A 27,712-nucleotide genomic window follows, 5' to 3' on the forward strand; every position below is an offset into this window, starting at 1 on the left:
AGAGAGCGGCGGCACGGCTGCTGGGCGCGGAAATAAATGGAGGGGCCACGCAGATATTTTATTATTTAGCGACAGCTAAGGAAAAGCTTTCAGGATGCTAGGGAACTGGCTGGCTCTCCGTCTCTCTAAAATTCCCATTTGCCTTGGGCTACGACCTGTTATCTGACCTTTAGACACCCCCGAAGACGAGCGAGTTTTGCTTTGCAAACAGCAATAACGCGGCGCGGGGGCAGCGCTCCGGGGGCGCAGCCTGGCCCTTGCCCCTCGGCCCTCACGTGGGTGCCGGAGCTTTCGGGGGGGTGCGGGTGCTGCCGGGGTGCCACGCTTTCATTTTGGTTTCATTCGAAGACATTTGATGGTTGTAGATCTTTCTCTGGTTTGTTGCATCGCCACCACAGGTCACCCCTTAAAACAGTAATTCAAGATGTAAGTAAAAGTGTTTTCATTTTTATTGATCCTGCTAACATCTTTCATTACCCAACATGTAACCACAACAAATGATTGCTCATTTGATACGGAGAATTTTATCGACGCTCGCCCCGGGCGGGGCGCGAAGCCCAAATGCCGGCGGCGCAGGGAGCGCGGAGCAGGGGCAGCGCACGGCCGGCCCCGGCCCCGGCCCGGCTCCCATCGCCGAGGCCCTTTCCCGGCCGAAATTCGAGGAGCGAACCCGGGGAGGAGGGCCGGGGGCAGGCACCCCCCCAGCGCGGGGCCCGGCGCGGCCCGACGGGGCGCACACGGCGGGCCCGGGGCCGCGGGAGCGGAGCCTGCCCCGGGGCCGGGGGAGGCGCGGCCGCCGCGGTGGGACTCCGGCCGCCCCCTCGGGCCGCCCCCTCGGGCTCTCGCTGCCCCCGGCCCGGAGCTTTCGTTCCCTCGCTGCGAAACCCAACAAGTAGCGGGAGGCGAAGCTGCCGGACACCGCCTCGGCCGCCGCAAGCCTGGCGCCCGCTGGCTTCGAGCGCGTTGAGAAACCAGGCTTCCTCCCTCCCTCTCCCCCTTCTCTCCCTGGTTTCCTTTTATCACTAAAAAAGTCCTGGATAATAAGAACAAAAGCATTTTGCTTTAAAAAAAATAAATTAAAAAAAATGAAATAAAAAAGACAAAAAAAATTAACGAACCTCTCGAGTTAACAAGGTCGCTGCAGAACTGGGAGCTCCGTACGGTGCGGAACAGCGGGTCCTGTTTTATTTGTGTGGCACCTTTTGGCTAACGGCGTGAGAGGTTTTTCCGCCATCAAACAAAGCTACTCTTTTAGCTCTCTTTGAGAATGGTATTTTTGTCGTTAATACTAGAAGAGAAGGAAAGTTGATGAGGGAGAGGTTGGAAGAATTGGTTTCGATGCAAGAGACCTACAGTGAAATTAAACTAGGTGGATTCTTTATTAAATGATTTTCGGTCTTCTGTGTTTTTATGAAAATAAAAGGCAGCACTTTGTCATTTTTAACAATGTAAGTAGCCAATAAATCTAATTTCCACATTGATTTCTGTAGGAATTAAGTGATATCTACACTATCTGCTGTGAATTGTTTTTGGAAACAAGCGCGACTTTCTCCTGGAGGAAGGTGTTTTTAAAAATAATAATTACAAACATATTTCCCAAAAATACCGCTTATAGACAGAAGCTTTTTAAATCGCGAAATGATGTTATCTACGAGCCAGGCTCTGCGCATCAGAGGCTGCCTCTAGACAAAGAGTTGTGCCACATGCGCAGGGACAGGCACGGGATGGCAGCGCCCGGCTGGACGCCTGCTGGGCACGGAGCGGGCGCGGGCCGCTCCCACAGCCCCCCGCACCGCAGGGGAGCGCCTGCACCGCGCCCGCCGCCGCGGGAGCCCCGAGCGCCGCGGGCCGGGGCTGCTTCTTCGGGCGCTGGGGGGGAGAGAGCGAGAGCATCGCTTCCGAGCACCCGGCGGGAGGAAGAGCATCTTTCCCTAAATAATAACCCAGATTAATAGCGCTCAGTAAAACGCTATTGATCTCCATTGTTTCGCAGCCCGAGCGGGGCTGTGTATTTGAATATACACAAGCACCCGGCGCCGCGGCAGCCCCTAGCAGGGCGCTGAGCTGCGTTTTGTGCCGGGGTAAAACGCCGGGGAGAGCGGCTGGGGCAGCAGGAGCCGCTCCTCTGCGCCGCCAGCCCGGCCGCGGGGCAGGGCCGGGGCCCCGACGGCGGGCACAACGCCACCCGCACGCCTGGGGAGGGACGACCCGGCACGGCACGGCCCGGCTCGGCCCCGTATGGCCCGGCTCGGGTCTGCCGCGGAGCGGGCTGGCCCCGGGCCCCCTCCCCTCCCGGCCCTGTGCGCTGCGGGGCGGCAGGAGCGGGCGGGGGGGCCGCGCTCCCCCCCAGCCACCACTCGCCGGTACCCGCCGCTACCCTTGGAAGCTCCGGGAAGCGGCCGCAGGGCCCCGTCGGGGCCGGGCTGGCCCGAGCTGGGTGCCCGGGGCACACCGGGTGGTACCCGCAGCGCCCCCGCCCTGGCCCGGGGCAGGAGCCACCCCCGGCCCCCCCCGCGCCCGCCGGGCCGCCCCGGTGCCGGTGGCTGTGGCGGGGGCAGTGCCGGCCGGTCCCAGCCTGCCCGCGAGGAGCCGGGAGCGCAGGGCTCAGGCGCATCAAACTACCAGAAGTCATTTATCCGGTTTCATAAATAACGTCCTTATTATCTCCAGCCCCCTTAATTCATGCTCCTGTCCGCTTGATTGCGGGGTTTCAGCAGATAAAAAGTTTATAAGTTGGTCGGGTTCTTGTTTTCCTTTTTCCATCATTAACATCATTAATATAGGCTATCAATAACCCTGTCGTTTGGAGCATAGCTTCACAGTATTGATCTGCGCGGCTATTCATCTCTGCCATAGAAGACACGGAATAATTTTCGCATTACAGTAGCTTGGATTTGCTTTTAATTCATATTTAAAGCTGCAACTGGCTCTGTGGAGCTCTCTGCGAAAGACTAGAGGCGCCTAATTAATAATAAGTTAGAAACGAAGGAAGGCACCAGCGGATAAATAATTAATACAGACATCTCTGTCTCTTTGAATATTGCTACTTTAAAAATTTAGACTTACCAGGGCCATACTGTAAGTCTGCAAGTTATATTGAGGAGATGATTTAAGAAAGCTATTTTTTTTTTCCTGAAATACAATGCTAAATTATTTACGGTGTTTTGCAAGCTTCCCTAAGTTCCTTCATTACCAAGCGCTGCGGTTCGCGCCGGGGGGGCGGCAGAGCGCGGCTGCAGAGGCGGCTCGGGGCGGCCCGGCCGGGGCAGCGCCCGCAGACTTCGGGGCTCGCCCCTCGCCCCCCTGCGCGTCCCCCGGCCCCGGAGGGAACCCCCGAGCCCTCCAGCCCCCGAAGCCGGGAGCCCAGGCGGTGGGGAGCGGGCTCTGCCCGGCGCCCTCGGGCGGAGAGCGGGGGCTGCCTGGCGGGGCCGGGACGAGCCCAGCCCCGCTGCCCGGGCTGCCCGCGGCTCCCCCGGGACCCAGCGGCCGCCCTGGCCAGGCGAGGGGGCCGGAGGTGGCCGGAACGGGGCACGGAGCCCGGCCCTGCTCGCCCCGTCGGGACCGGGCGCACGGCTCCGTGCGAGAGCCGGGGGCCGGGGCTGCTGGGCCGGGGGGGGGGGGGGGGGGGGGGGGGCGGGACCCCCGCCCGGGCCCTGCGCTCCCCCGGGCGGGCACCCGCAGCGAGCCCCCCGCCTCTCCCCGCCCTCCACAGCTTGCCCTGAATGCCCGGCCCTCCCCCGCTTGCCCCAGCCTTTAAAGCCCTCTTTTCTCTGCCTGGCCCGTGACAGATGTATATGTTTTTGTCACCAAGCTTCTTTCCAAGAAGCTCAACAGGGGAAAGTCTGGAAAAGTTAATCCCCCCCGGCAGCTGTTGGCTTTGGGAGCCTCCGAGCGTCACCTTTGACACGCTCCCCGTGCGAGGGGACCTGGCAGCCGCGGCCGCCGCAAGCTGTCACCGCGCTGGGGGAGCGGGGACAGGGAGGGAGAGGGGCGCGGGGCCGGGCCGGGGCCGACAGCGGCGGCACGCACCCCAAAATGAGGGAGGGAGGGAGGGAAGAAGGAAGGGAGGGGGAGGGAAGGAGGGAGGGAGGGAAATGGGAAGGGAGGGGAGAAAGAAGAAGAAGAAGAGCCCCACGCCCGGTCCGCCCGGGGTGTGTCCGTCCCGCCGGGCGCTCCCCGGTGCCCCGGGCCAGGCCGCCCCATCGGGGCCGCGCCGCGTGTGCCGGTGCCGGCCGGGAGCTCGGGGCCGTCCCCGTGTCCCATCGGCTCGGCTTTAAAAAGCGCACACACACACGCGCGCACCGCAATTCAAACAAGCAAAGTTGCGTTTTAAGTCCGCTCTGCGTTATCTGCTGATCAAATAAAGACTTAAGGGCGGTAACGACCACTCTGTTAAATATATGGTACTTGGCTGCACGAGCCGGAATTGATTAAAGCACCGAAATAAGCCCTCCCGGCGCTCCCCCCTCCGCCGCCGGGGCGGGAGGCTCCGCTCCGAGGGGAGCCCACGGCCGGGCGGCCCCGACAGCCCCGCGGCCCCAGCGGCGGCGAGAGCCGGGGCACTGCGGGGCCTGGCGGGGCTGCCCCGGGCCCTTGGCGGCGTCCCGGGGCTCCCGGCGGTCCAACCGGGTCCGGGCGCCGTCGGGGGGCCGCAGCACCCAAGGACCCCCGCTCCTGTGCGCCGGCACCGGCGGCTTTTTCACGCCGGGGCATTTTGCTGCGAGGCTTGCCCCTAAGAGTAACGGGGAAAAGCCTTTTAGGAAAGGGAAGATGCGGGCAGGGCTGCGGAGCGGTGGCCGGGACTCGCCAGAGATCCGCAATCGCACCCCTGGGCGGGGGGCGGCGTGGCCAGGGACCCCCGAAATTGAGGCCGGGGGGTGGGGGTGAACCTTTCCTGGGGAAAAATGGATGCTGCTCTTCCCTACAAACTCGAGGGAGTGACTCATATTCGCTATCGTGTTCGCTTTGGCAACTAACCGTTAAACGCGTGGAGATGAAATATTTTTAATTACACGGTAACCCGTATGCAGATGTTGGCAATGAAGACGCTGACAACGTTTCGATTAGACCCGTAACATCACCTCGCGTTGGCCTGGAAAGCAGCCGCAGCCGTTTGTCTCGGTGGTGAAATGCTCTGGATAGTTTTGTTTTGTTTTATTTTACCCCAAACGTTTCCTAAGAGCATTAATTGCGTTTCAGGGCTATTTTTGCTTCAGCCACCGCTACACCTTTCCTTATGTATCCCTCGCTATCAGAAATTGCGATGTTGTTAGCGTTAATATTGCCTAAATTCAGGGAGGTGGAGAGGGGTTTAGGGATGAGGGAGTGATCGGAGAGGCAGGAGAAGTGCGGGACCCGGAGGTATTTTTTAGCGTAAAATAAAACGTGGAGGAGCCTCGGGCAGCGCGGGAGAACGAACGGCGGTGAGTAACGGGTGGCTCTCGGGGAGGTGGTTCGGCGGCCCCAGCCCCAGCACAAAACCGGACAGAGGTGTGCGGGTTTAGTGCCGGGAAATAACGCACGGGCTGTGGGAACTCTGAATTTTTAGGGGAAAAGCCCCGATCCTGTCCGCTCCGCGGGCCGCGCACGCAGCGCACCAGGCACGGAAAAGTTTCCTGCGAGCCCGCCGGGGGCCGTCGTTAGCCCAGGTCCACGGAGATACTCCGCGGGTGCCCATCCCGGGGGGGGCACCGGGACACGGGGCCCTCTCGGGGCCGTGCCCGGTCCCGGCCCCGCTCCCGGGCAGGGGGCGAAGGGCGCTCGGCGGCCGGTCCCGGCCCCTGCGCCCGGATCCCCCCCGCACAGCGGGGCGCTGCTGCGGCCGCCCCGGGGGCACCGCCCGGCCGCCTCGGTGCTCCGCCGGCCCGAGGCCCCCCGGCTGCGCTCCGCAGTGGCACGGCTCGGCCCGGCCCGGCCCCGGCCTCCCGCCGCTCGGCGCCGCGCACAGGCTGCGCGCTGCCCGGCTGGGCTCGGCGTTGTCAAGGGGCGGACAATAGGCACAGCTGCCCGTGCTTCCCGGATAAAGGCGCCTCGGCTAGCGGGGGGGGCGGCGGGGAGGCTCTGCGCGCCCCCTCCCCTCCTTCTGCCGGGCTTTCTTTCGGGGGAAAAAACGTAACGAAAAGGACAGACAGAACGGCACGGGACGGCCCTGCGGGGCCGGGCACGGCGCGGGGGGCTCGGGGCGCACGGCGGGGGCGCTGCCCGCGGCCGAAAACCGCCCCCCCGCGGGCCCTCCCGGTGCCGGGATAACGGGAACTTTCCCCGCAGGGGAGCGGGGGGGGGCGTCCTGGCAGCCCCCGGCGGGGCGGGCGCTGGGGGGCGGGGCGCGAGCGCGCCCCGTGCCGGGTGCGGCGGGGCCGCGGCTCTGGGCGCCGCGCGCGGGGCTCGCCTCCTTAATAGGGGCGGTGACGTCACGGGGGGCGGGGCCGGCCCCGGGGCGGGGCCGGGGGCGTGGGGGGGCGCCGCGCGCATGCGCCGGGCCGGTGCGGTCGGGGCGCCGCGGCTGCAGCAGGAGCGGCGGCGGTGCGCGGGCGGGGAGCGCGCCGGGAGCCATGGGCAGGGGCGGCGAGGGACGCGGGCGCACACCCGCCGCGGCTGCGGAGCCCGTCCTGAGAGAGCGGGGGCCCTAGGAGCGACCCGACGCCGTCATCCAAAAAAATAAATTTAAAAAAAAAATCCAATAAATCACCAAAAAAATTAATTGCAGGCGGCCAACCAGCAGCGGCAGCAGCACCGAGCCCCTCCCGCGGCCGCCCCCGCCGCCGCCGTCCCGCGGCCGCCGCCAGGAGCCCCGGGCCGCGCCGCAGATGGCCGTGCCGCCCGGCCGGCCGCACGCCCGGCGATGAACGCGCAGCTGGCGATGGAGAACATCGGCGACCTGCACGGGGTGAGCCACGAGCCGGTGCCCGCCGCCGCCGAGCTGCTGAGCGGCAGCCCCCACCACCGCGGCGCCGTGGCCCACCGCGGCGGGCAGCTGGCGGCCCACCCGCGCCCCATGGGCATGGCGGCCATCCTCGACGGCGGCGACTACCACCACCACCACCGGCCGCCCGAGCACGGGCTGAGCGGGCCCCTGCACCCCACCATGACCATGGCCTGCGAGACCCCCCCCGGCATGAGCATGAGCAGCACCTACACCACGCTGACCCCGCTGCAGCCGCTGCCTCCCATCTCGACGGTGTCGGACAAGTTCCCCCACCACCACCACCACCACCACCACCACCACCACCCCCACCAGCGGATCCCGGGCAACGTGAGCGGCAGCTTCACGCTCATGCGGGACGAGAGGGGTCTGGCGTCCGTGAACAACCTCTACACCCCCTACCACAAGGATGTCGCCGGCATGGGGCAGAGCCTCTCTCCGCTGTCCGGGTCGGGCCTGGGTGGCATCCACAACTCCCAGCAAGGGCTGCCCCACTACGCTCACCCCGGCGCCGCCATGCCCGCCGAGAAAATGCTCACCCCGAACGGCTTCGAAGCCCACCACCCCGCCATGTTAGCCAGGCACGGCGACCAACACCTCACCCCCACCTCCGCCGGCATGGTGCCTATCAACGGGATCCCGCACCACCCCCATGCCCACCTGAACGCCCAGAGCCACGGGCAGATCCTGGGCTCTGCCAGGGAGCAAAACCCTTCTGTAACCGGTTCGCAGGTCAACAGTGGAAGTAATTCAGGGCAAATGGAAGAAATCAATACCAAAGAAGTAGCTCAGAGGATCACCACCGAGCTCAAGCGGTACAGCATCCCCCAGGCTATCTTCGCCCAGCGGGTGCTGTGCCGCTCTCAAGGGACCCTCTCGGACCTGCTGAGGAACCCCAAGCCCTGGAGCAAGCTCAAATCCGGCCGGGAGACCTTCCGCAGGATGTGGAAGTGGCTCCAGGAGCCGGAATTTCAGCGGATGTCTGCTCTGCGGCTGGCAGGTGAGCCCGCTGCGGCCCGGGGGAGCCGGCGCCGAGCAGCGGCCCGGGCCGCCCCGCCGCCCTGCGCACAAAGCCGGCCCCGGCCCCGGGCGCTTGCCCGGGCTCCCGGAGGGGCGGCGGGGGGCTCGGTGTCCGCCGTTCTCAGGGGCCGGGCGCCCGCCCCATCGCGTCCCTCCCCGGCAGGTGCGGCGGGCTCGGCCGCGGGGAAGCGGCCCCGAAAGCCGGTGTGTGCGAGCCCGGGCGGCGCGGCGGGGCGGCCCGCAGCCGGCCTGCCCGGAGGCTCGCCGTTACCTCCTGGTCCCGTTCCCAGCACCGGGTTTGCGCGCACGCCAGCTGAGGCCGTCAGCAGCGGCAGGTCGAGGAGGAAATGTTTGGATTGGCGGCCGGGCCGGGAGCGGGGGCCCGGGCCGGGGCACGGACAAATGCCGGGGGTCGCGGGGAGCCCCGCGCCGCGCCGCCCGGAGGGGAGCGAGCCCCGGAGCCGCGGGCGGTGCGGCGGGGCCGGGGCCGGGGCCGGGGCCGGCTGCGGTCCGCGCCTGGGGTCGGTGCCCGGGGGCGGCGATGTCCCCGCAAACGGAGCGAGCCTGGCGTGGGAGCGGCGGCTAGAGAGACGCGGCCAGAAACGCTGTTGGCCAGGGTCCTTAGATTTTTATTTGTTTGGAACTGGTCGCAATTAGCGCTAGCCCCAGGAGCTCGGCTTTCCTGCGAATGCCCCTGCCCGAGAGAAGCGATCCGGGTGGTGTCCCTGCCTTGCTCCAGGACCTCGAAACACCCCAGCGATTGCGGGGTCGGTGTGCTCCGGGGGCACGGCGGCGGCATTGTCTGCTCGGAGACCCGAAGGAGCAAAATGTGTTTCCGCCCTGTTTTGTACCCGTTCTCCTCCCGCCTCCTCCCCAGGCCCGCCAGCGCGTGCTCCCCGTGCAGAGCCCGAGTTTAATATGCCGTGAGTGAGGGTTTGTTAATTAAGTGATAGGTCTCCATTAATTTGTCCCTGGAGAACGCGAGACAGTCAATCCGACTTGGAGCCGGGGTCACTGATCCGTTTCACAGACAAAAATAAGGGAAGGGCCAAATATCTTTCTTCTTTCAAACGCACAAACGTCCCTGCGCCTCCGGCTGGCACGACGGTGGGAACTGGGGGAACTGGGAACCGCTTCGTGGTCGGCTGGGACCCGGCTGGGCCCCGGCAGTGCCCGCAGCCTGGCTGCGGCTGAGCGGTACCGGGAAGGGGACGCGGCAGGGATCTCTCTCTTCCCCCTTGCCGGTGCTGGCTGGTGGAGGACGTTGCTCTCTTTGGCTTCCACTCCTGCGGAGTCAGTTTCAAAGGTCTGAGCTCGCAGAAAATGCCCGTTCCGCCTTCCTTTCTCAGCACCAGCCCCCGCCAGGGGTAAAACCCGCGTCTCGCTGGTGCTATCCAAGAGAGGAGGACGGGGTTTGTGTTTCCGATATCCCCTTAACGATTGCTAAGGCGAACTTTCTTCGATTTGGCGTGTATTTTTACGACAATTCGGTCGACCTGAATCTCCCCTCATTTGCATAGATCGATACTGGGAACAACCCCCCGCTTCGGAGCCTGCTGGCATCCCCTGCCTGGCGCTGCCGGCCGGGGAGCGCTGCCAGCCCCGCCGGAGCGGTGCTGAGCGCTGGGACGGAGGCGGCCGCTGCGGGGTCCGGAGAGACCCAGTGCGCCCCCAAACCGCCCCCTTCCTCCCGCCACCCTGCCATACACGGATGCGGGCAATACATCTAGGGAGACAAAGTCCTGCTATTCTGCCTCCCCTTTGCGCTGCAACCTGACAGCTGGCGCTTCAGACAAGCGGCCTCCCCAGGGCTAAAGCGAGCCGGCAGCCCGGGGCCGGGGGGGGGGGGGCGGGGAGGGCCGCCCATGCTCTCGGGGGTGCCCCGCAGCGCGGCCTCGCGCGGCCCCCGCAGCACGTGCTCATTTGCATAGCGCCGCGTCGCAGCCAATGGGGGCGGGCCCCGCAGCGCGCCCCCGCCCCGCCCCGCGCAAGGCGCGCCGCTCCGCGCTGCCCGGCCCGCAGCACCCGCAAGGAGCATCCGTTGTGGTCCGGGCGGGTCGGAAACGCGCGGTGATCCCGCTGCGTGGTAAAAATCCGCCCCGATTGGTATCGATGCGTGAACAGCAGTTCGAAATATCATAAATTACTCCAGCCGACGCAAATTAAATTTCACGTCCAAATTATAACTGGCTGCCGGGCGCTCGGAGCGTCAGCAGGCAGATAAATGCCTGGCGCAGCCCCGCAGCCCGCGCCGCTTCCCCTTCCCATCGCCCGCAGGCAGCAGCCGGGAGGCGGCCAGGGGGGCGCAGCCCGGTGGTTTTAGGCCCCGCGCTCTTGCCCAGCGCTTTATCTCGAGTACTGGCCCCTTGCAGCCATCCCTGGGGGCTTCCTACCTCCCAGATTACAGAAGCTCCGACAAACAGAGGAAAAATTGGTAGTTACATGGGAGCGGGATTGAGGTCTTGACACTTCCCGGGCTGTCTCTTGAAATGTAAGCAGAACTGCTAATTGCAAAGCTGACCTCTTCCAGCCTCCATCTTATTCATCCCATCTTCTTTCCCCTCTCTGTTCTCTTTTCCTTTGTCTGTCCCCCCTCGCTCCCCCTTTATCGCTGAATATTTATCTATTTGCCCGTTTCTCTCTTAGTTATTCTTCCTGCCCTCCCCCCGCCTCTGCTGACATTTGGAAGGGCAGCGAAGGGATCCCGAAAAATAAATGCAATTCAAAGAAAACGCACGGCCCTTCCGCAGCCTGCTGGGATTCAGGAGTGGGTTTCTTTCGGGTTATTTTCTAGGGGAGGAGGTGACAAGAGGGGGATAAAGAAGGCCAAATCGGACTCCTCTAGTGCGGGAGAAAACCAGCTGGGCCGAACCGGGAGACGTTGGAAAGGCACTGCCCGAGGGCATCGGGAAGCGCCCGGTGCTGAGCGAGGGGACCGGGGCAGGGGGCTCCAAGAGCCGCCCCGGCCTCGCTGCTCCAGCAGGCGACAAGAAGAGGGAGCGGGAGCCCCAGGAACCGCCTCCGCCGGCCCTTCCCGCTGCGACGGGGGCTTCCCGAGCCCGGCACGGGCCGGCGGGAGTGGGGAGCGGCCGGCGGGGCTCGGGGAGGGGCGGCTCGGCCCGGCCCGGCCCGGCCCGGCTCGGCTCGGCTCCCTTCGGCCCGGCTGCTCGCTGTGCTCCTGCGGCCTGGCTGCCGGCTGCCGTGCTCGGGTCTCTTCCCCCCTCCCCTTTTCCTTCCTCCCTCCCGAATTAAATCTCGGCTAAAGCGAAGGCTGGGAAGTCGGCGAGAAATCCTCACCAAATTAACTGTAAGGAAATCGATACGGCAATCAGAGCGTTGCCCACGTTAAGTATGAAATCTAAGGAGAGCCGCTCGCCCCTCTTGCCCCGCTGCCGCCCGGCCTCAGCAGCAGCAGCGGGCCGGCCGCGAGAGCCTCGTTAGAGCCCGTCCGACGGCCACCGGCGGGGCTGTGCCTTTGCACCGGGGTGGCGGAGGGCAGCGACCGGGGGCTTCGCCGCCCGCACCCCGGGGCGCGGATCCCGGGACAGAGGCCGTGGCGGCGGCAGGCCCGCGGGTGCTGGGCCCGGAGCGAGGTGCCGGGGCCGAGGGGCGGAGAGCGGCCTTGCTGCGGGATTGCTTGCGGGCCGCTCGCCCAGCACAGCGTTTGCCCTTCGTTAATGTTTGCCCAGCGGGGGGTGGAGGAGCGAGACCGGGCGGCGAGGAGCCGCGTCCCTCCGCGCCCGGTCCCGGGACCCCCGGACTCTTTGCTGGAATTCCCCGCCGTGTGGCGAGGGGACCCCGGCGGGCCCCGTGCCCCGCTGCCACCCCCGCTGCCAGTTGGACAAAGCGGCCTCGGAACCGCTCCCGCCCCGTCTGCCCGCGCCGCCCGGTGCCACCGGGCTCCCGCCGCCTCCCGTTCCCGGGGGCTCTGCGCCATCTACTGACCGCCGCCGGAGCGGGCCCCTGCACCGGGCAGCGGCGGCTCCCCCGGGCCGGGAGACGGCCGTGGGACACGCAGGGGACCGGGGCGCCTCGGTGTGGGCTCCCGGGGCAGCGCTGGGCCCCGGCCCCGATCGCGGCTTGCCCGGGCGGCGCGGCCCGCGGCGGCTTCAGCACTGCGGACAGTTACCGTCGGCACGGCACGGCTCGGCTCGGCGCGGCACGGCCGGGGGGTTTCCGTGCCGCCTGCAGCAGGGGAGAGGCCCCGTCGGTGATACTTAACGGCCCCGGGCGCTCGGGCTGTGTGCGGAGCGGCGGCCCCCGGAGGACTCGGTCCCCGGCCCGGTGCGCTCCCCGAGTGCCTGGGAAGCGGAGCCTTCGGTCCCTGGGCAGCGGGCGCCCCGGCCGGGAATGCTCGGCAGAGAAAACCGAAGCCGCTTCCCCGCCGCCCCGGGCCCCGCCAGGCGGGCCAGGACGCTCCGTGAGCAGGGCCGAGGAGCCGCGGGGCACCGCAGCTGGGAGCCGGCATCTGCCAAGCGCCCCTTTACACAGCCGGGAACTGCTGGAGAGGTGCGAAATTGGCTGGAAATGCACGGGCTGGGAAGGCAGCGGTGGTGCGTTCCTGAAGGCAGCTCAGGCTTTGTCTCGGGCAGCGTTCCGAGTAGCAGGAGGATCCCCGCACCCCCCGCGCAAGGGCCAGGTTCGCTGCGAGGCAGACCTAAGGGACTCAGGCGCAGGAGCTGTTACTGAAGTGCTCGTGGCTTTCATCAGATGAGCGCAGGCACCGGCGCAGTTTTTCCTGAGTGTCGAGGGAGGACCTAGCGTGGCATCCCGTCGGCTACTTCCGTGACTACTGCACTCCTGCACGATCAAATCCATAAATGTTGATTTTCGTTTCGACCATCAATCCGTCTGGATGAATCGTATACTGATGGGGAAGAGACCGGTTCTTGCTGAAATTCTTCCAAAACGCGCCTTACCCGAGCCATTCTCGTATGAGGAAGTCAGTTCCGTGATGCCAAGAGCACGATTCATAGAAGCAATATTAGATCAACGGTATTTGGGATTTTCCCGTTTCAGGGCGGCAGGAAGGCTCCCTGGTCACACCTCCGGCGCAGCCCCGGGGGCAGTCGGAGCGGGGCAGGTGCCAGCTGCGTGGCGGGCTGCAGGGGCTGTGCGCCCCCGGAGCGCTGCTGCTTGCAACAGCCCCAGGCGGTACACCGGAGGACACGGGGCCAGTTCCTGAGCGAGGCCGGCGGAGAAGCTGCGGGGAGGCCGGTCCGTTTCTGGATGTTTTCAGAGCTCGGGGGCACTGCCTGCGGGGGTCCCGCACCCGGCTGCCCTGGTGCCCCCGGGTGTAGGAACTCGGTTGTGACTTCCCCGGCGTTTTTCTCCTTAATTTCTGGCTCTCTGAATATCGTCGGAAGTGACCAAGGGCTTCAAAATCAGCGGAGGGGAAGCGGGGCCGGACCTTGGGACACGAGCCCGAGCAGCCGGCCGGGTTGCTGAGCGCACCCCCGTCCCGGGGAAGGGTTTTGCAGGATGCCGCCGCCTCCACCGCTCCGGGACGGGGCTGGACCGGCCGCAGCAGCAGAACCCCCGGGCGGCGGGACAGCGGCGGCACCGCACCCGGCAGGAGCGAGCGGATGCGAAGCTGCCCGTGGGCGGCGGGCCCGGTGCGACTCCCCTGTAAAAAACCCGTTAACGGGGGCGGAGCGGTGCGGAGCTGCCGGTGCGGTGCGGAGCGGTGAGGTGCGGAGCGGTGCGGAGCGGTGCGGAGCGGTGGGAGGTGCGGCGCGGTACGGAGAGGTGCGGAGCGGTGCGGGGAGGTGCGGAGCGGTGCGGGGAGGTGCGGAGCGGTGCGGGGAGGTGCGGAGCGGAGCGGCAGCGGCGAGGAGAGGTCGCCACCCAGGGGCCGGCCGCCGCCACCGCTCGTGGGCGCGTCGGGAAGCGCTAACGTGATTAAAATATTGATGCAGTCACAGAAATCGTTCATTAAGGCAATTTAATCTTTGCTATTAAATGTCCTTTCAATTCATTTGGGGTAATTAAGATGCCGTTAAAGTGATTAAATCCTAACTACTTATGCTAGACAAAGAAATATTTGTCATGGTAATACGGTTAACTAAGGACCCGCGAAAGAAATGTAACGTTTGCTTTAAATGATATCGCAGGACGATCGGGTGCTTTGCCCTGATTGATCCACTTAGCAACAGGTCCTGCAGTGGCGATGTCAGCTCGTGCGAGTGGTTACAGACCCGTCAGCACCGTAAGTTTGTGGAAACGCCAGCTTCCCAACGCATTGAGTCAGCATGACTTAGATTCCCTTTATTATTCCAGCGGCAGCAAATTAAGGTCACCCATTCTAGTACAGCGCACAGCAGTGAGATGTTTGCCAGTCACGGTCTCAGCTGGGGTCTTTATGTTGGCAAACTGCTGTCCTTTGAGCTTCACATATAGAAATGGATTCAACTCCTCTTGCGTTGTGAAACAACAAAAGGGGAACAAAAAGGGAAAAAAAAAACATCTGCCTGGCTGTGACGGCAGAGAAGTAAGATCCACATCAAATGACCTCTGAGAAGACCTCTCAGATGTACACTCTGAATAAGTGTGAATGCAAATTCCCAGAGAGACAAAATGCTGAGTGGTGCCAGGAGGGATACGAGGACACTCAGTGTGTGTTCAGACACTTCGGTATAGTCCATGTTCTCTTCAGATGAAAGGGGAGAATTTCAGGGAGCCAGTGTCACCCGTGTGGGCTTTCATCAAGGACGTGGGGCAGGCCTTGTCCTCCCATGGCTGGAAGCTTTTAGGGGATCCATCTCTGTTGACTGCTGCCACTGGAGCACATGGCCATGAGCTGCGCACACAGCACTGTGCCCGAGGGATCCTGTCTGCCAGGGCCCATCGAAGGCCCAGGACAGGGAGGAGCAGGACGGGACATGCGGGGGGACCATGGAGCGGTGCTATGCCAGGGTGAGTGGCACACGGAGCTGGAGCTGTCTTTCCAGACCAAACAGATTTGCCTGCTTTGTGTTCATGTGGGGAAGTCAAAGAGGTCAGGTAACGTGTCCTACAGGCCCCTAATCTTGTTCTCATGTTCCCTGAAATACAAAGTTTTTGATGATTAAGAAAGATCCATCATTCCTGTGTCTCTCTGCACGCTCCGGAGGTGTTTTTCTCATGATAAGGATGGAGCTTATCACACTTTATTATGTATTATCATCACTATGAATTTACCATAAACTTTTGGCTACTTGCTTCCACTGAGCTCCTGTAGCCGGTTTGATTAGGACTATCTCTGATGTCCAAAGTCCTTACACAGGAGTCCTTTCAGTCTCCTATGGAAATCCTGCTGCCTTCTCCACCCAAAGGTAGAGCCTCCTTCAGAGGAATATCCCTCAGGATACTCTCTAGCTTGTATTGGTGAAGACTTTTCACTCTCTGAAAATGTTATTGGGTGTTTTGTGACATTTCAAAACAAGAAATAGATGCTTTAGAAAGAGATTTCCAGGGTCTCAGTGGGCCCAATTCAGACTGCAGCTCAGGCAGGTCCCAGGCTCCATAGATCTGACACAACAAAAATTAGAAAATGCATTTAAGGAGGAAATTCTGAAAGGGTTTTTTATGTCTCCAAGACCTGTCCTGTAGGCATGAACTTGGGATAGCTAAATGATTTGCCTTTGCAAGAGGAGGGGGGACAAGCTCACAAAAGCTTTGAGAGCTCTCTCAAGTCGATCTAATACGTGCATCCTCGTCTCTCCTATGTCATATGCAGAATGAAAAGCTTTTGCTGGCACCTGTTAGAGCCAGGCTGCATCCATTCTTGGCGTTTTCCCACTTGGGGAAGGGTGACTGCTCTCAGCTCACAGCTGTGAAGCTGTTAGCTTGTGAACTCCCCTGTTACTTCCTGGGAACCTTGCACTGGAGTCTGTGAGAGAAGCATAGTGCTGTTTTGTTTTTGTTTGGTTGGTTGATTGGTTTTTGTTTGTTTTTGTTTTGTTTGTTTTGTTCTTTTTTTTTTTCCCACCTGTCTGAAGCAAATACAACACTCATAAATAGTGAAGTTTTGCTGGGCTTTGTCCAAGTTGCTGCTCTTCCCCATCTCAGTGGTATGTGATCTTTGAAAGTTCATGAGCATTATTTCATCCTGAAAGGGGCATTTTAAAAAGAAATCCACCCCGTAGGGATGAAAGACTAGATCAGGTGTCAGGGTTAACACCTGCACTTACTGTGGTCTGGACTTTTAGAAGGACAGAACAGAGTGGTTCACATCACAGGCAGGCAAAGTACCCTCATCTCTCTCCCAGCCTAAGGATGTAATTAGGGCATTTTCATAGGGGATGTGATTGTCCCCTCCCCTGCAAGCGCAGGATGGGTCCTATCATGTTATAGGCACTCAGGCCAGCCACGTGCTGGAGGAAAGCGCTGATAAACAGTGCCACAGTGGTGGTGAGACCACAGGTCCTGCTCTGTCCACCACCAGCTGGACCATAAGGAGATGTACAAGCCTCGCCAGCAATGGCAAGTTAACTCAGCCAGATCCCTCGGGCAACTCAGAAGGAACAAAGGGAGACAAAAATAGATTGATGGACTGTATCAGGAGAATTGCGAGTGTCAAAAATATCTGTTGCTCCAGGCAGAGGAAGATGGAAGTGACTGGGAGAGGCCAGAGTTCAGCAGTGGATTTATAAGGCTCCTTCTGGCACTGATAATATTACATTGTCATATCTGCACATGTGTTGCCAGACTCAAAGTGACTTTTTCCTGATACTCTGCTTTGATATTTTTTAACTAGCCTTTCTTAAGTCTCTTTGGCAAGGCACAGCACTCAGCTGGGGCAGCACAGGGCAGAGGGCAGGGTGGCTGCGTGGGGCCACCAGGGTGCAGCCGTGCCGTGCTGTGGAGACGTGCGCGCCACCGGGAGCACTTCTTCCTGAATTCAGCTTCTGTGCTGTGTGAGAGGGCAGGTGCCTGTGAAGGACATCAGCGCAATTTACTTTTATTATCTTCCGCTACATAAAATCCTTATCTCGGTGTGTGGTTTCAAAGACAGGCTCTGGTGTTTTTCCAAAACAGGGTGCATTTGGTGTCTGTGAAGCCACTGGCCTCAGCGACCACCCTTGCCTGCCTCAGGGGAGGGCCTGGCCAGAGGCCAGGCACTGCCGGCGCTGCCATTTTCCTGGCTGCAGGCCGGGACACCAAGGGGGATGGCTCCGGTGTCTGCCCATCCTCTGTGCCTGCCTGGACAGACGCTCACGTTGGAGCGTTTCATCCCGCGGTGTACATTTGTTCTCTGGCAGGCTCAAAGCTATGATTTATTATTAAAATTGATTGGCTCCAATGCAGGGAAAACGATCGTCAGGAAACCCTATTACGGTTTTTCATTATCACCATTATTTATTTTTAAGTGCTATTAATATTCCCGGGTCTGGACAAGGCAGAAGATGAAAGGTGGGATCCACCCTTCCTGCTCACGGCAGGAGGCCTGGCAGCACTGTTGCAGGAGCTCTTTGAACAATTAGGCCTATCGGGAAGCCTTGCCCTCAGTCTGCCACTCGGGAACGTTAGCAGGAGCGGAGCTGGAACGGGAACAAGCTTTGCATTGCAGATTTGGCAGGTGTTGCCGGCTGCCCGGGACAAGGAAGGGTCTGCAGGCGGTGCTGAGCAGGGCCCAGGGCCAGGCTGCAGCCAGGTGCTAGGCCCTGCTGCCGCAGCGCGGCCTCGCTCCGCCTGCATGGGGCCACGCCGTACTCGGGAGGCACCGGCCTGCTGCGGCGGTCACTGTGTCACACACAAGGTCCCCAGCTGCCACAGAGCCGGTCCTCACCCCTGAGCCAAGGAGTGGTTAGTCCTTGGTTCACAGCTGACGAACTCCAGCTTAAATGTAAGGACAAACACTTCTTATATTATAGGCTTTGGGCTAAACTGGAGCCATAGGAAACCAACAATCCCATGTGGCAGTTTGTTAAAAAACCAAATGGCCACCATGCTGAAGGAGGAAGGGGTGGAAGGGGTGGCTGCCTGTCGGCATCTCCAGGGAGCCACTGGGGAACGCTAGAGCCCACCCTCTGGTGGGCTCGGCTGAGATTAAGTTGTGTTGCTAGTGTGATCCAGTATGGTGCGTTACGTGTCTGAAGAAGACATTACATGTCTGTGGGCATTGTGCTGGCAGCTAGAGGGGTTCAGCAGATGCTGCCACAGGTGCTGTTGAGCATGGTCCCCCTCTCCTCTTCATCAGCTGGCAGACGATCAGTAGGAAAGTGGAGTCAGGGTTTTAACCACTCAGTGCATGCTCCATCACCTGGACGTGTCTGGTATCACCAGTCACCTGCACAGTGAGGTGCTAGACAGACTGGAGATGAGTAAAAATCTCCAGGAAATTTCAAAATACTAAACTTGGCTTATTTGTATCATAGAATTGATAGATTGTTTTTTCTCCCCAACAATGAGGACTTTTTTTCTTACCCCTGTGCTGTTGCTACCAGTAACTGAGGTCTCTGATACAACTGAAGTTCAGGAACCAAGTATCTGGTAACTCTTGGGAAGTTCTCTAGCTAAATAATTATTCAGGAACATTAAATTTCAGGAGATGAGCACAAGCTCTGGTAGATATCATGATAAGCAAGTTAGTTTCACAGTACATGGCTGTTTTTTTAATTCTCTGCGATTTGAGAGAACGCTTGTACCCGTTTGTGATTGAAGCCCCCGAGGTTTACACAGCTAATTGAACCAGCCTTGTACTTACCGGTGTGCCTGTGATCTGTGAGGTGCAGGTTCCTGCTGGAGCAGCGCACAATGCTGACGTGGATCGTGCTGTTGGTGTAGTTAGGATCGTGTGGAAAATGTTGATCTCCCCTCTGGACAGTCTATCTAGGTGAAAGCCAGAGTTCATGCAGTCTTTGAAAAAGTGAGGTGTAAAGCAGTGTGAAGATATGAGTTGTTAGGCACAGCAAACGTGGCATGGGTTTGGTTTGTCCCTGTTAGCAGGGGCAGAGTCGCTGAAGCTGAGACCTGCAACTGCTCTTACAGGAATTTCTGAGCCTCAAATTTTTAGGAGTATGAAAAGTTGAGACTGTTGATATCTCCTGCACTCCTCGTTTTCTCATTTCTAATATTGGTTGGTAACTAATGGGCTATTCTTGCAATAGTATTTTTAACCTGTGAGTTATCAACATTCACTTTAATAAGGATGCAGAATTATTTCAGCAGGACCTGATCCCTGCAGTGTGTTCACCAGCTTAACTTCACAAGGGGTTGCTCATGTGAAGAAACCTGTTTTTCAGCCCAGAAGTGATACCACATTTCAGAGGTCAGGATGTATCTTCAAAGCACTCTTCAAAGGTTTCCAGATAAAAATAACCATAGAAGATACGAGTCTGGCACCTCAGTCCGTGTGATCTATGTGTCACTGCTCATGAAGGGGCGTGCAGCTGGGATGCTCATCGTTAGGGAGCGCTTCAAAAGCTTCTGCGTGGAGAGGGCAGGAAGGCTGGGCGGCGAGCACTGCCTCGCCCAGCACTGCCTGGCCCCCGGCACTGCCTCATGGCTCCGCGGCCTTGCTGCCGTCCCTGTGCGCTTGCTGCTCCTGGAAGTACAAGCGGTGGGTGACTATTTTTATACTTTCCTCAGGCAATGAAACCCTCATGCCAACACTGTCTCTCAGTAGCAATGAAAGATGTTGGAAGGACCTCTGTAAAGTAATTTGCTGTCTTTGTTCCAACATCCATGGGATAGGTGGAGATGCTGCACATAATACTTGATATGACCAGCACTGATCTCCACAGAAATCAGGACTAGACACACAGAGACAGAACATCCATATTCTCTTCAGAAATACCTCTCTAAATCAGCATTAAAGAACATTGTTGGAGGGAAAAAAAGAGGAAACGGACAACTTCAGACTCTTTTGAAAGTGAGACAGACCAATCTGTCCTCCCAAGGAAATCTTTTATCCTAGCTAAATGCTAACAATATGAGCTGGCAGGCGGTCAAAGGCTGTCGGGGGACTTGGAGCCATGCTTCCAGCCCCACGGATTCTGCTGAGCAGGTGATCTGCAAGGCAGATTTCAGGTTACCGCTGCCCCTCAGTGATGTGGGGTAGAACAGTGCTCAGGGGGGGAGCGGAGGGGAGAGAGAGGAAAGGAAGTGAAATTCCATAGGGAAGATTTACTACACCCTTGTTCTCTGTGGCAAAACATGGTTTGTTTTGTTCAAAATACATAACCATCTGGGCCTGTAAGACTGTAACAGGGTCCCGTTTTCTCAGTTTGTTTTTTCTCAGCCAAAAAGAAACAAATATAGAAATGTATTGACAACAAATAATGAAGACAAAAAATGTGGGAAAGGTTGATTTAAGAGAGCAGTGAATTCCCACTCAGCCTCGTAGGGCTATTACGTAGTTAAACTCCCAGCACTAATGGGTATTTTCAAAATTTAGCCTCTCGGTAACAGCATGTTCTGAGTTTGAACAGACAATGATAAAAGCATTTTCTAACATAAATTCCTTACATTTTTGACAGCTTATAATGTATTAAAATTTAAAATTTTATACTTGCATTTAGTTCACATATTAAAGCAAGGCAGTAAACCTAGGGGCTGCCCTGACATGCAGATGCGGGTGCTGCCCACCAGGGCTAGGCCTGGAGCCGTCCCCATGCAAGGGAGCTGGTGACAAAACCGCAGGGACACGTTTGAGCCTGTTCCATGGCAGCTCCCTGCCCGTCCCACAGCACCCTCTACACCCACCTCACAAGAAATGCGCTCTGCACCCCCTGCACCCTCTCCCAAGTAGCGCATCGGAGGCACCCTACTGACCTCAGCCGAATGCAACAGGCCCCCATGCTGGTTCTTCTAACCCCAAGAAGCCTATGAAATATGTGAAATGGGCATTGCAAGGGGTGAGAGGAGCCATTGCAGAGGCAGGTGGCTGAAAGGCCATGTCAAATTGTTTTTCTCGTTTACAAACCTTACAGCAGCCTGGATTCATGTGAGTACCTGTTGGTGGATCCATGCAATATGCATGTAACTTGTATCTGTGTTATCTCGTGTCACACATCTTTTCCAAATGTGAAAGCTGAAGTTAATGTTCCTTTTTTTTTCGTAGTTGTAACTTACTCCTTTGCCAGACCTCTCCAACCAGTGCTCTCTTTTTTTGCAGCATGCAAGAGGAAAGAACAAGAGCACGGGAAGGACAGAGGGAATACCCCCAAAAAGCCTCGGTTGGTCTTCACGGATGTCCAGCGTCGAACTCTACATGCAATATTCAAGGAAAATAAACGTCCGTCCAAAGAATTACAAATCACCATTTCCCAGCAGCTTGGGTTGGAGCTGAGCACCGTCAGCAACTTTTTCATGAATGCACGGAGGAGGAGTCTGGATAAGTGGCAAGACGAGGGCAGCTCCAATTCAGGCAACTCATCTTCTTCATCAAGCACTTGTACCAAAGCATGAAGGAATAACCACGAACTAAACCTCGGTGGAAAAGCTTTAAAAATAAATAAATAAATAAATAAAGACAGACCAGGACCTCAAGATAGCAGGTTTATACTTAGAACTATTTGAAAAAAAATGTTATTTATAAGTCCAAAGAAACCAAAGACTTATTTCACCTGCATTATGACTTTGTTCTAAGACACACGCTTTAGTAGGATGACGACTTGCAAAAAATAAAACAAAAGAAGACAGCGAAATGGAGTGAACAAAGTGGAACACAAAGAGAAGAGAAAACGACCACTGGTCTCACACCTTCGTCCATGATCATCTTCACCGTCCTTGGCTGTTTAGTGGTTTGGAGCATAGTGATTTCTTGTCATTGAAGGGACATCTTTTCAGATATGGCTCTTCATTTCCACAGCGATTGCCATGAAGGTGTGCAGTGTATCCGTACTGTGTACACGCCGGTGGTTAGGGACTGAGTCAGGGCTGGTCTGCAGAGAGGGTTGTGCCACAGCGCGACCGGCAAGGCGTGGAGTCGTCTGAATTCATTTGAACGGTAGTGTGATTTTTGCTGTTTCAGTGTTTGAGCTTCCCCGGCAAGATGCCCGGAAACAAGTTCAAACTAGGCAAAGAAATTTTGAATGGTACCTAAACCAGTGCATTCTCTTTGTTTGTTAAGGAATGTTCAGATTTAAAAAAGGAAAACTATTCCATCCATAAAAAATCGACTAGCTACCAAAGAACACATTTAATAATTATATTGCAGGTATTTTATTGCAATGATTTTAATATTCCAAAGCTATTTTTACACAAAATACTATGTAGAGTTATAGGTATAAACTAATCTAACTGTATAACACATAAAAACTTGTAATCAAGACTGTTATTTGCCATTAGTAATACCACACTATCGTTTCTTTTCATGATCAGCAAGAAAGAATGCCAGCAGCGGTGGGGCCAGCGTCAGGTGGGGGGCTGGTGGCCAGGGGCCGCATCCATCGCTGGTGCCAGTGGCAGCAGGCGGCCTGTGCTGCCCCACGCGCCGCCCCAGCTCAAAAGAGACAATACACAAAAGAGAAAATCTGAGGAAACCTAAAACCACAGGGCCCCGTGCCTGATCAATGCTCATTGACGTTAGTGAGCTGCTGCTTTTTTTTTTTTTTCTTTTTTTTTAACCTATTGACTTTCCTAGGCGAAGGAATAGAGATAGCTTTGAAGGCTCAGGGTCTTCTCCCGTCGAAAACAGCGGTACGACAGCAGGTAATGTTGGTGGGAACAGCTCCAACAGGAGCTCCGGGAGTGCTTTTGGAAAGCCAAATTATGGTTCCTCTGATGTCAGTAGCAAAGTCCCCATGACACCAAGGCACAGCCTGTTGTTCCATGGCTTCATATCTGTGGGCAGCAGGCTGAGCTTTTGTTCTGTGCATTCTTTCTTGCTCATCTGTTAATCAGGATAATGCATGAAATAGTTTAAAATCTGTAGTTGAAAAGCTTTAATTGCTCTGTTGCTAACAGAACCTTAGAAGATAAACCATCCCTTCCCTACTCCGATAAAACTAAAAAGTAAAGCATGCAACATCTGCATATTAAATTTTAGTGTAAGGGGAAAATAGACTTTAAAAACCATACATGTGCCTGTTAGATTTCTAACCGGTGTTCCAAATTGCTGTAGTAATTCTATTAGTTAGAATTCCAAAGTAACCAAATATGCAGGTTAGGCCCAAAGGATTAGAAATAGGTAATCTTACACCCTTTTTTTTTAAAAAAAAAAAAAAAGAGAGAGAGAAAAAAAAAGTCAAGGTAAACTAGAATCCAGACAATATCAACAATGCAGGTTTTGGTGATGAAGCCCGCTCAAATATTAGCAACACCAAAGTTGAGCACCTTTGTAGCACCATTGATTTCCCAAGATGACAGGGTCTAGTCAAGTTTCAGGGTATACAGTTAATTTCCAGTAAGTATTTAGAATTTAACTATCTCTTTATTAAAATAAAGTCAAATAAAACCAAGGTTTTGGGCAACAGATATTTCTCCCCATTTTTCTATGTTAAACCCAGTTTAAGAATGGCAAAACAAATATCTATTCAAATGTAATCTGTGACGTTTTACTGCCCCTAGCTTACCTTAAATTTTAGCGAGCTTTCTTTTTAGTGTTCCTTTCCCACCGAGGCATAATTGACAAATAAGCTCACCTATAAAGTATCTTATGAATGCAGTTTCATTAGTGTGAGATTGATAAAGGACAGTGGTAACTAATGTTTAAGTTTTTTCCAGCAAAACACTGCTTTGTAACGTACCTATAGTTTAGAAAAGAAAGCCTTATTTATTTAAAACTTGAGAATTTAAAAATGCAGGGAAATTCAAAGTACATTGACGCATTTTTTAGTATTTCCATTGTATTGTCTTTAGAGACTACTTGCTGAAACCAAAGAGAACTTTCATACCAGCATTAAATTTGCACCCAATATGCAATTTCAGGATCTCTGATACACACCCACCCACCCACACAAGCCCCTGAGTAGATCTGTGTATACACACACGCACACACATTTTTCTGTGGGTGCATATGTGTATACATGCACACACATATATCCACACACGCCAAAACTGATGCACAAGTTGTAGATTTTAAGTGCTAGGGTTTTGTTTTGTTTTTACATGTCCGTTTAAGTATCTCTAAACATTTTGTTTATTTCCTAAGCCATCAAGAACAAAACCACTCTTCCCCTAAGCAATATGCGCCTCATACTCTAAATAGACCGAGAACACACTTTTCTTTAATTGAGTTCAAACCATGAAGCAAACAACTACAGGAAGGCTCCTGCCGTGCCCCGGGCGCGCTGCCCGGCCCCATGCCCTGGAGCCCAGGCAGAGTGTGCCGAGCAGCCCGGGCCCGCTGCTGTCGCTTCCTGGCTGCCCGCCTTCTCTGGCGCTGCGCTCGATGCCACGCAGAAAGTCTTGTCTCCATCGCGTTAGCGTTAGTCTGCCTGGTCACTTGGGTGAGATCGGGACTTTATTCCTGACAAACTGGAAAATAGTTTCAGATTCCAAAACCAAAGGACCTCAAACTCTGCCAGGAACAGTTAGGAGAGGAGCAGAACCCGAAACCGCCTGGGAGCATCGGGAGGCCGGGCTTCAGCCGTGGGTGGCCCCGCGGGCATGTTTGGCTCGCAGGGGGCAGCCCACGCTGACCGTAATGGCCCCTGGGGAGGCCAGCTGAGCGGTGAAACCTCCACATCCATCCCCATCCTAAACGGCACCATTAGCTTTCCAGGGAAAACAAAAGGCTCCCAGCAGGCACTGCTGCTCGGTTCGGCCCCTCGTGGCTTCCCGGAGGCCTCGTCCTCCTCTCCTTACTCAGGTAAAGCCAGGCGACCAAGAGCGAGGCAGCCGGCGGTTGCAGGCCTCGCCCTGGGTCCGGAGCAAGCCGGCGGTGGTGGCAGCACTGCCGGGGTGCCGCTGTTGGGCCCAGCAGCACCGCTGGCCTCCCGCAGCCCTGGGATGGCCCTCCTCGCCCGAGCTGCCACGCCACGCACGCGCCCTGAGGAACGGTCCTTCTTTCTACTACTCTTCCTCCTGTCCTCCTCCTCTTCCTCCTCCTTTGTACATAAGGATGAAAACTATGCATTTAGCAAACAAAGAGAAAGCACTTACCCTTTTCTATCCAGCTGCGTTTGGGTGCATTCAAAGGTCCAGAGGCTAATTTTGAGACTTTGCTTAGCCTTCTGGTTTATTATTATGGTGTGGTTAGCTTTACAATACATTTGGTAACTATTTGCTAAAGACAAAGAAGCAAAAGGTAAGGAATAGCTACTTCCACGTGTTTAAAAAAAAAAAAAAAGAAAAAAAAGAAAAAAAAAAGTGTGTAAAGATCTACTATTTATAGTGTGAACCAAAGACGCTACCTCACTCGATTTCCATTGGTGATTTTAATCACATTGATGATACCAAAGAATACCAAAGATTTTTCATGCACGGCCTCGGTCTGTAAAGGGAACTCCTCCTCCTCACCTCCCCGTCCCTCCCACCCTGTCCTCGCCTCCACTCAGTGTGTAGACTTGTCTTCTCCTTAATCGTAATGATGGTAACCTGACGAATTCTTACTTCTCTTACTACAACTGCTACTACTGACGATGATAAGGATAATAATAATAAAGCTCTAGGCAAACATGTTGCAAACTTTGTAAACTCCTAGGACGAGTGCCTTGCTTGAACCAAAGTGTTAAACCGCTGTTGACCTCTTTATCTCTCACCTTATACTCTTTGAATACCTCAGCCTGTTAGAAAGGCCACTAATGAAAAAAGGAATAATTCTTCACCGTGGTGCTTTTTGCCGTGCAACCATGCAATGAAACTTTCTTTGATACCAAAGGAAAATGTTTTTTTCCACTTTCTTGCTGACAAACCAAAGGTTCCTTCCTCCTTCCCCTGCAAGCAGCGTGAGTCCCTCAGCCCAGACAGGCCGTGCATTGCTTTTACCAATTCCTCCAAATACCTCATAGTAATAAATCGTTAGGGTTATGTTGTATAGAGAGTCTATGTGATAAGGCAGAACTTACTAGTTTGATAATTGTTAAGGTTACTTAAAAAAAGCTTTATAATTCTTATTTATTTTGTAGGGGTTGTTTTGTTTGTATGTTCCTTTTTTATTGCTGTGGTTGGGTTTGGGTTTCTTCTTTCCTTCTTTTTTGGCAGAACTTCTCTGTTATACTCAAGGAAGATCCTATTCCTGGAAATGTTTCAAAGTGGGTAAAGATCGCTGTTTGCAATGAATGCAAGAAAGGGAAAAATGGCTTTGATTTCTATTGTTTCGGTTTGGATGCTTTGTGTTTGCTAGTCAATGTTCTTTTCACAGGGTAAAAAAAAATATTCTCTGCTGTGATAAATGGTCCCTATTTTTTCTCTATAATGTGCTGTGATTTTTAATTTAATTACATTTTGTATACGCTTATTTAATCACTGCTTTAATTTATGACTATGTAGTTTAAAAACGAATTGTATATAGTAGATTCAAAAATGGCCAAAGCTTTATGTTACAATCTTTTCATTCTTGATGCTGAGATAAACTGAAGGAGAGTGCTTCTCTTGACTGCAGGGTGTATCTTCAGACTTGTCTTGGCATGCACTTCGACGCGTGTTCCAAACACTGCCAGGTTATCCCCCAGGCCTCCCTTCCCCCAGACTTGTACATGCCAAAATGAGTGTTTCAAGGTCGTGCTTTTGTCATTAGAAAGCAGAAAGGCATTATTAGTGCGTGTATTATTTTTCCTTTAATTTATTTGTCTTTTTCTAGAAAAGGTTCCTTTGTGGGTAAGACCCGCGCATCCAAAGAATTTCCAAGTTGTTTAATGTTTCAAAGCACTGGCATTTGTGAGAGACTTTGCTGAGTTCTGTTTTCCTTTGCCATTCGCACAGGGAGTGCGAGTAGCAGGCGGGCACCCTGGGAGGGCGGCTGGCCGGAGGCTGGTAGCGCCACTCATGGGAAGGCCACGGCCGGCCCCCGGTGGGCTTTACCTCCCCGGGGGACAGCCTGGGGTGGCAGGGGGCAGTGGCAGCCCAGCTGGCAGTGCCCACAGGCTGCCACCCTGCCACCCGCGGGTGCCAGGCCCTGCGAGACAGGGGGACGGGGGGAATGGGTCAGGGTCCATGCAGCGCCACCAGCCTCCCCAGGACGTGCCCAGGCTCAGGGACCGCGGCGGAGCCATGGTGCGCGGTGGCAGGTGGATGGGCAGAAATGTCACCGTCCCGCATGGGGACTGCCACCGCGCCCCCTGGTCAGCTCCAGAGTGGAAAAGCAGTTTTGAGTTGAAAAGAAAAAGAGTACTGACAATGATAATTCTGCAAAACTGACGGTGGCATCATGGCACAGAAAATAGGATGCCGCTCACCTGTGTTTTATTTTGCGTAAATAATAGATTCTGTTTCAACTGAATGTGGTGTACTGACATGGTTTGTGATGGATGTAAATATTTCCTTTCCATGCACAGTAGTTAAGCTCCAGGTGTTTGTTGTTTTTGTTTGGGGGATGTCAGAGGGGTTGAGGGAGGGAAGGACAAGGGCAGGGTTTGAGCTTTCGGTCAGAAGTTACACTTTCTAGTTACATTTTTATACTTCAAGTATTGAAATGGGGCAATAAAGATGCTCTGAAATGCAGGATCATTAAATGGTCTGTCAGTAAGCATTGGCTAAATGTCTGCTTTTACTACATAAACCAGTGCCGTGCAAAGAGTTGCGTTTCCCGCAGAAGGGGGAGGCCGAGCATTACCCACAAATCCCGCGCTGGCTGTTAGCACTGGGCAGAGCCGTGCGTAGGAAAGGGAACGCTCCCTTTTTCCGTCCTCGTGGTTGATTTCTCACGGTACGTTCCGCGTGTGCCGCACGCCTGCTGTGGAA

At 56.3% G+C, this 27,712-nt stretch overlaps 1 protein-coding gene across 1 annotated transcript; it reads left to right on the plus strand.

The window, feature by feature from the left end:
• The first annotated feature begins 6,503 nt into the window (after window positions 1-6,503).
• ONECUT1 (one cut homeobox 1) lies at window positions 6,504-27,331 on the plus strand. Its single transcript, XM_048060275.2, has 2 exons — window positions 6,504-7,922; window positions 21,042-27,331. Exons 1-2 carry the CDS (start codon window positions 6,842-6,844, stop codon window positions 21,332-21,334), a joined length of 1,374 nt encoding a protein of 457 aa, XP_047916232.1. The 5' UTR covers window positions 6,504-6,841; the 3' UTR covers window positions 21,335-27,331.
• The last annotated feature ends 381 nt before the right edge of the window (window positions 27,332-27,712 follow it).

The sequence above is a fragment of the Anser cygnoides genome, chromosome 11 (genome assembly GCF_040182565.1).
Source record: "Anser cygnoides isolate HZ-2024a breed goose chromosome 11, Taihu_goose_T2T_genome, whole genome shotgun sequence".
Taxonomy (NCBI): Eukaryota; Metazoa; Chordata; class Aves; order Anseriformes; family Anatidae; genus Anser; species Anser cygnoides.

What these genes read in the sequence shown, in the direction of transcription:
- ONECUT1 (XM_048060275.2), top strand. Translation starts at nt 6,842, where the DNA reads ATGAACGCGCAGCTGGCGATGGAGAACATCGGCGACCTGCACGGGGTG. An exon ending in GTCTGCTCTGCGGCTGGCAG is followed by an intron (nt 7,923 to 21,041) that starts GTGAGCCCGCTG and finishes CTTTTTTTGCAG; the next exon opens with CATGCAAGAGGAAAGAACAA.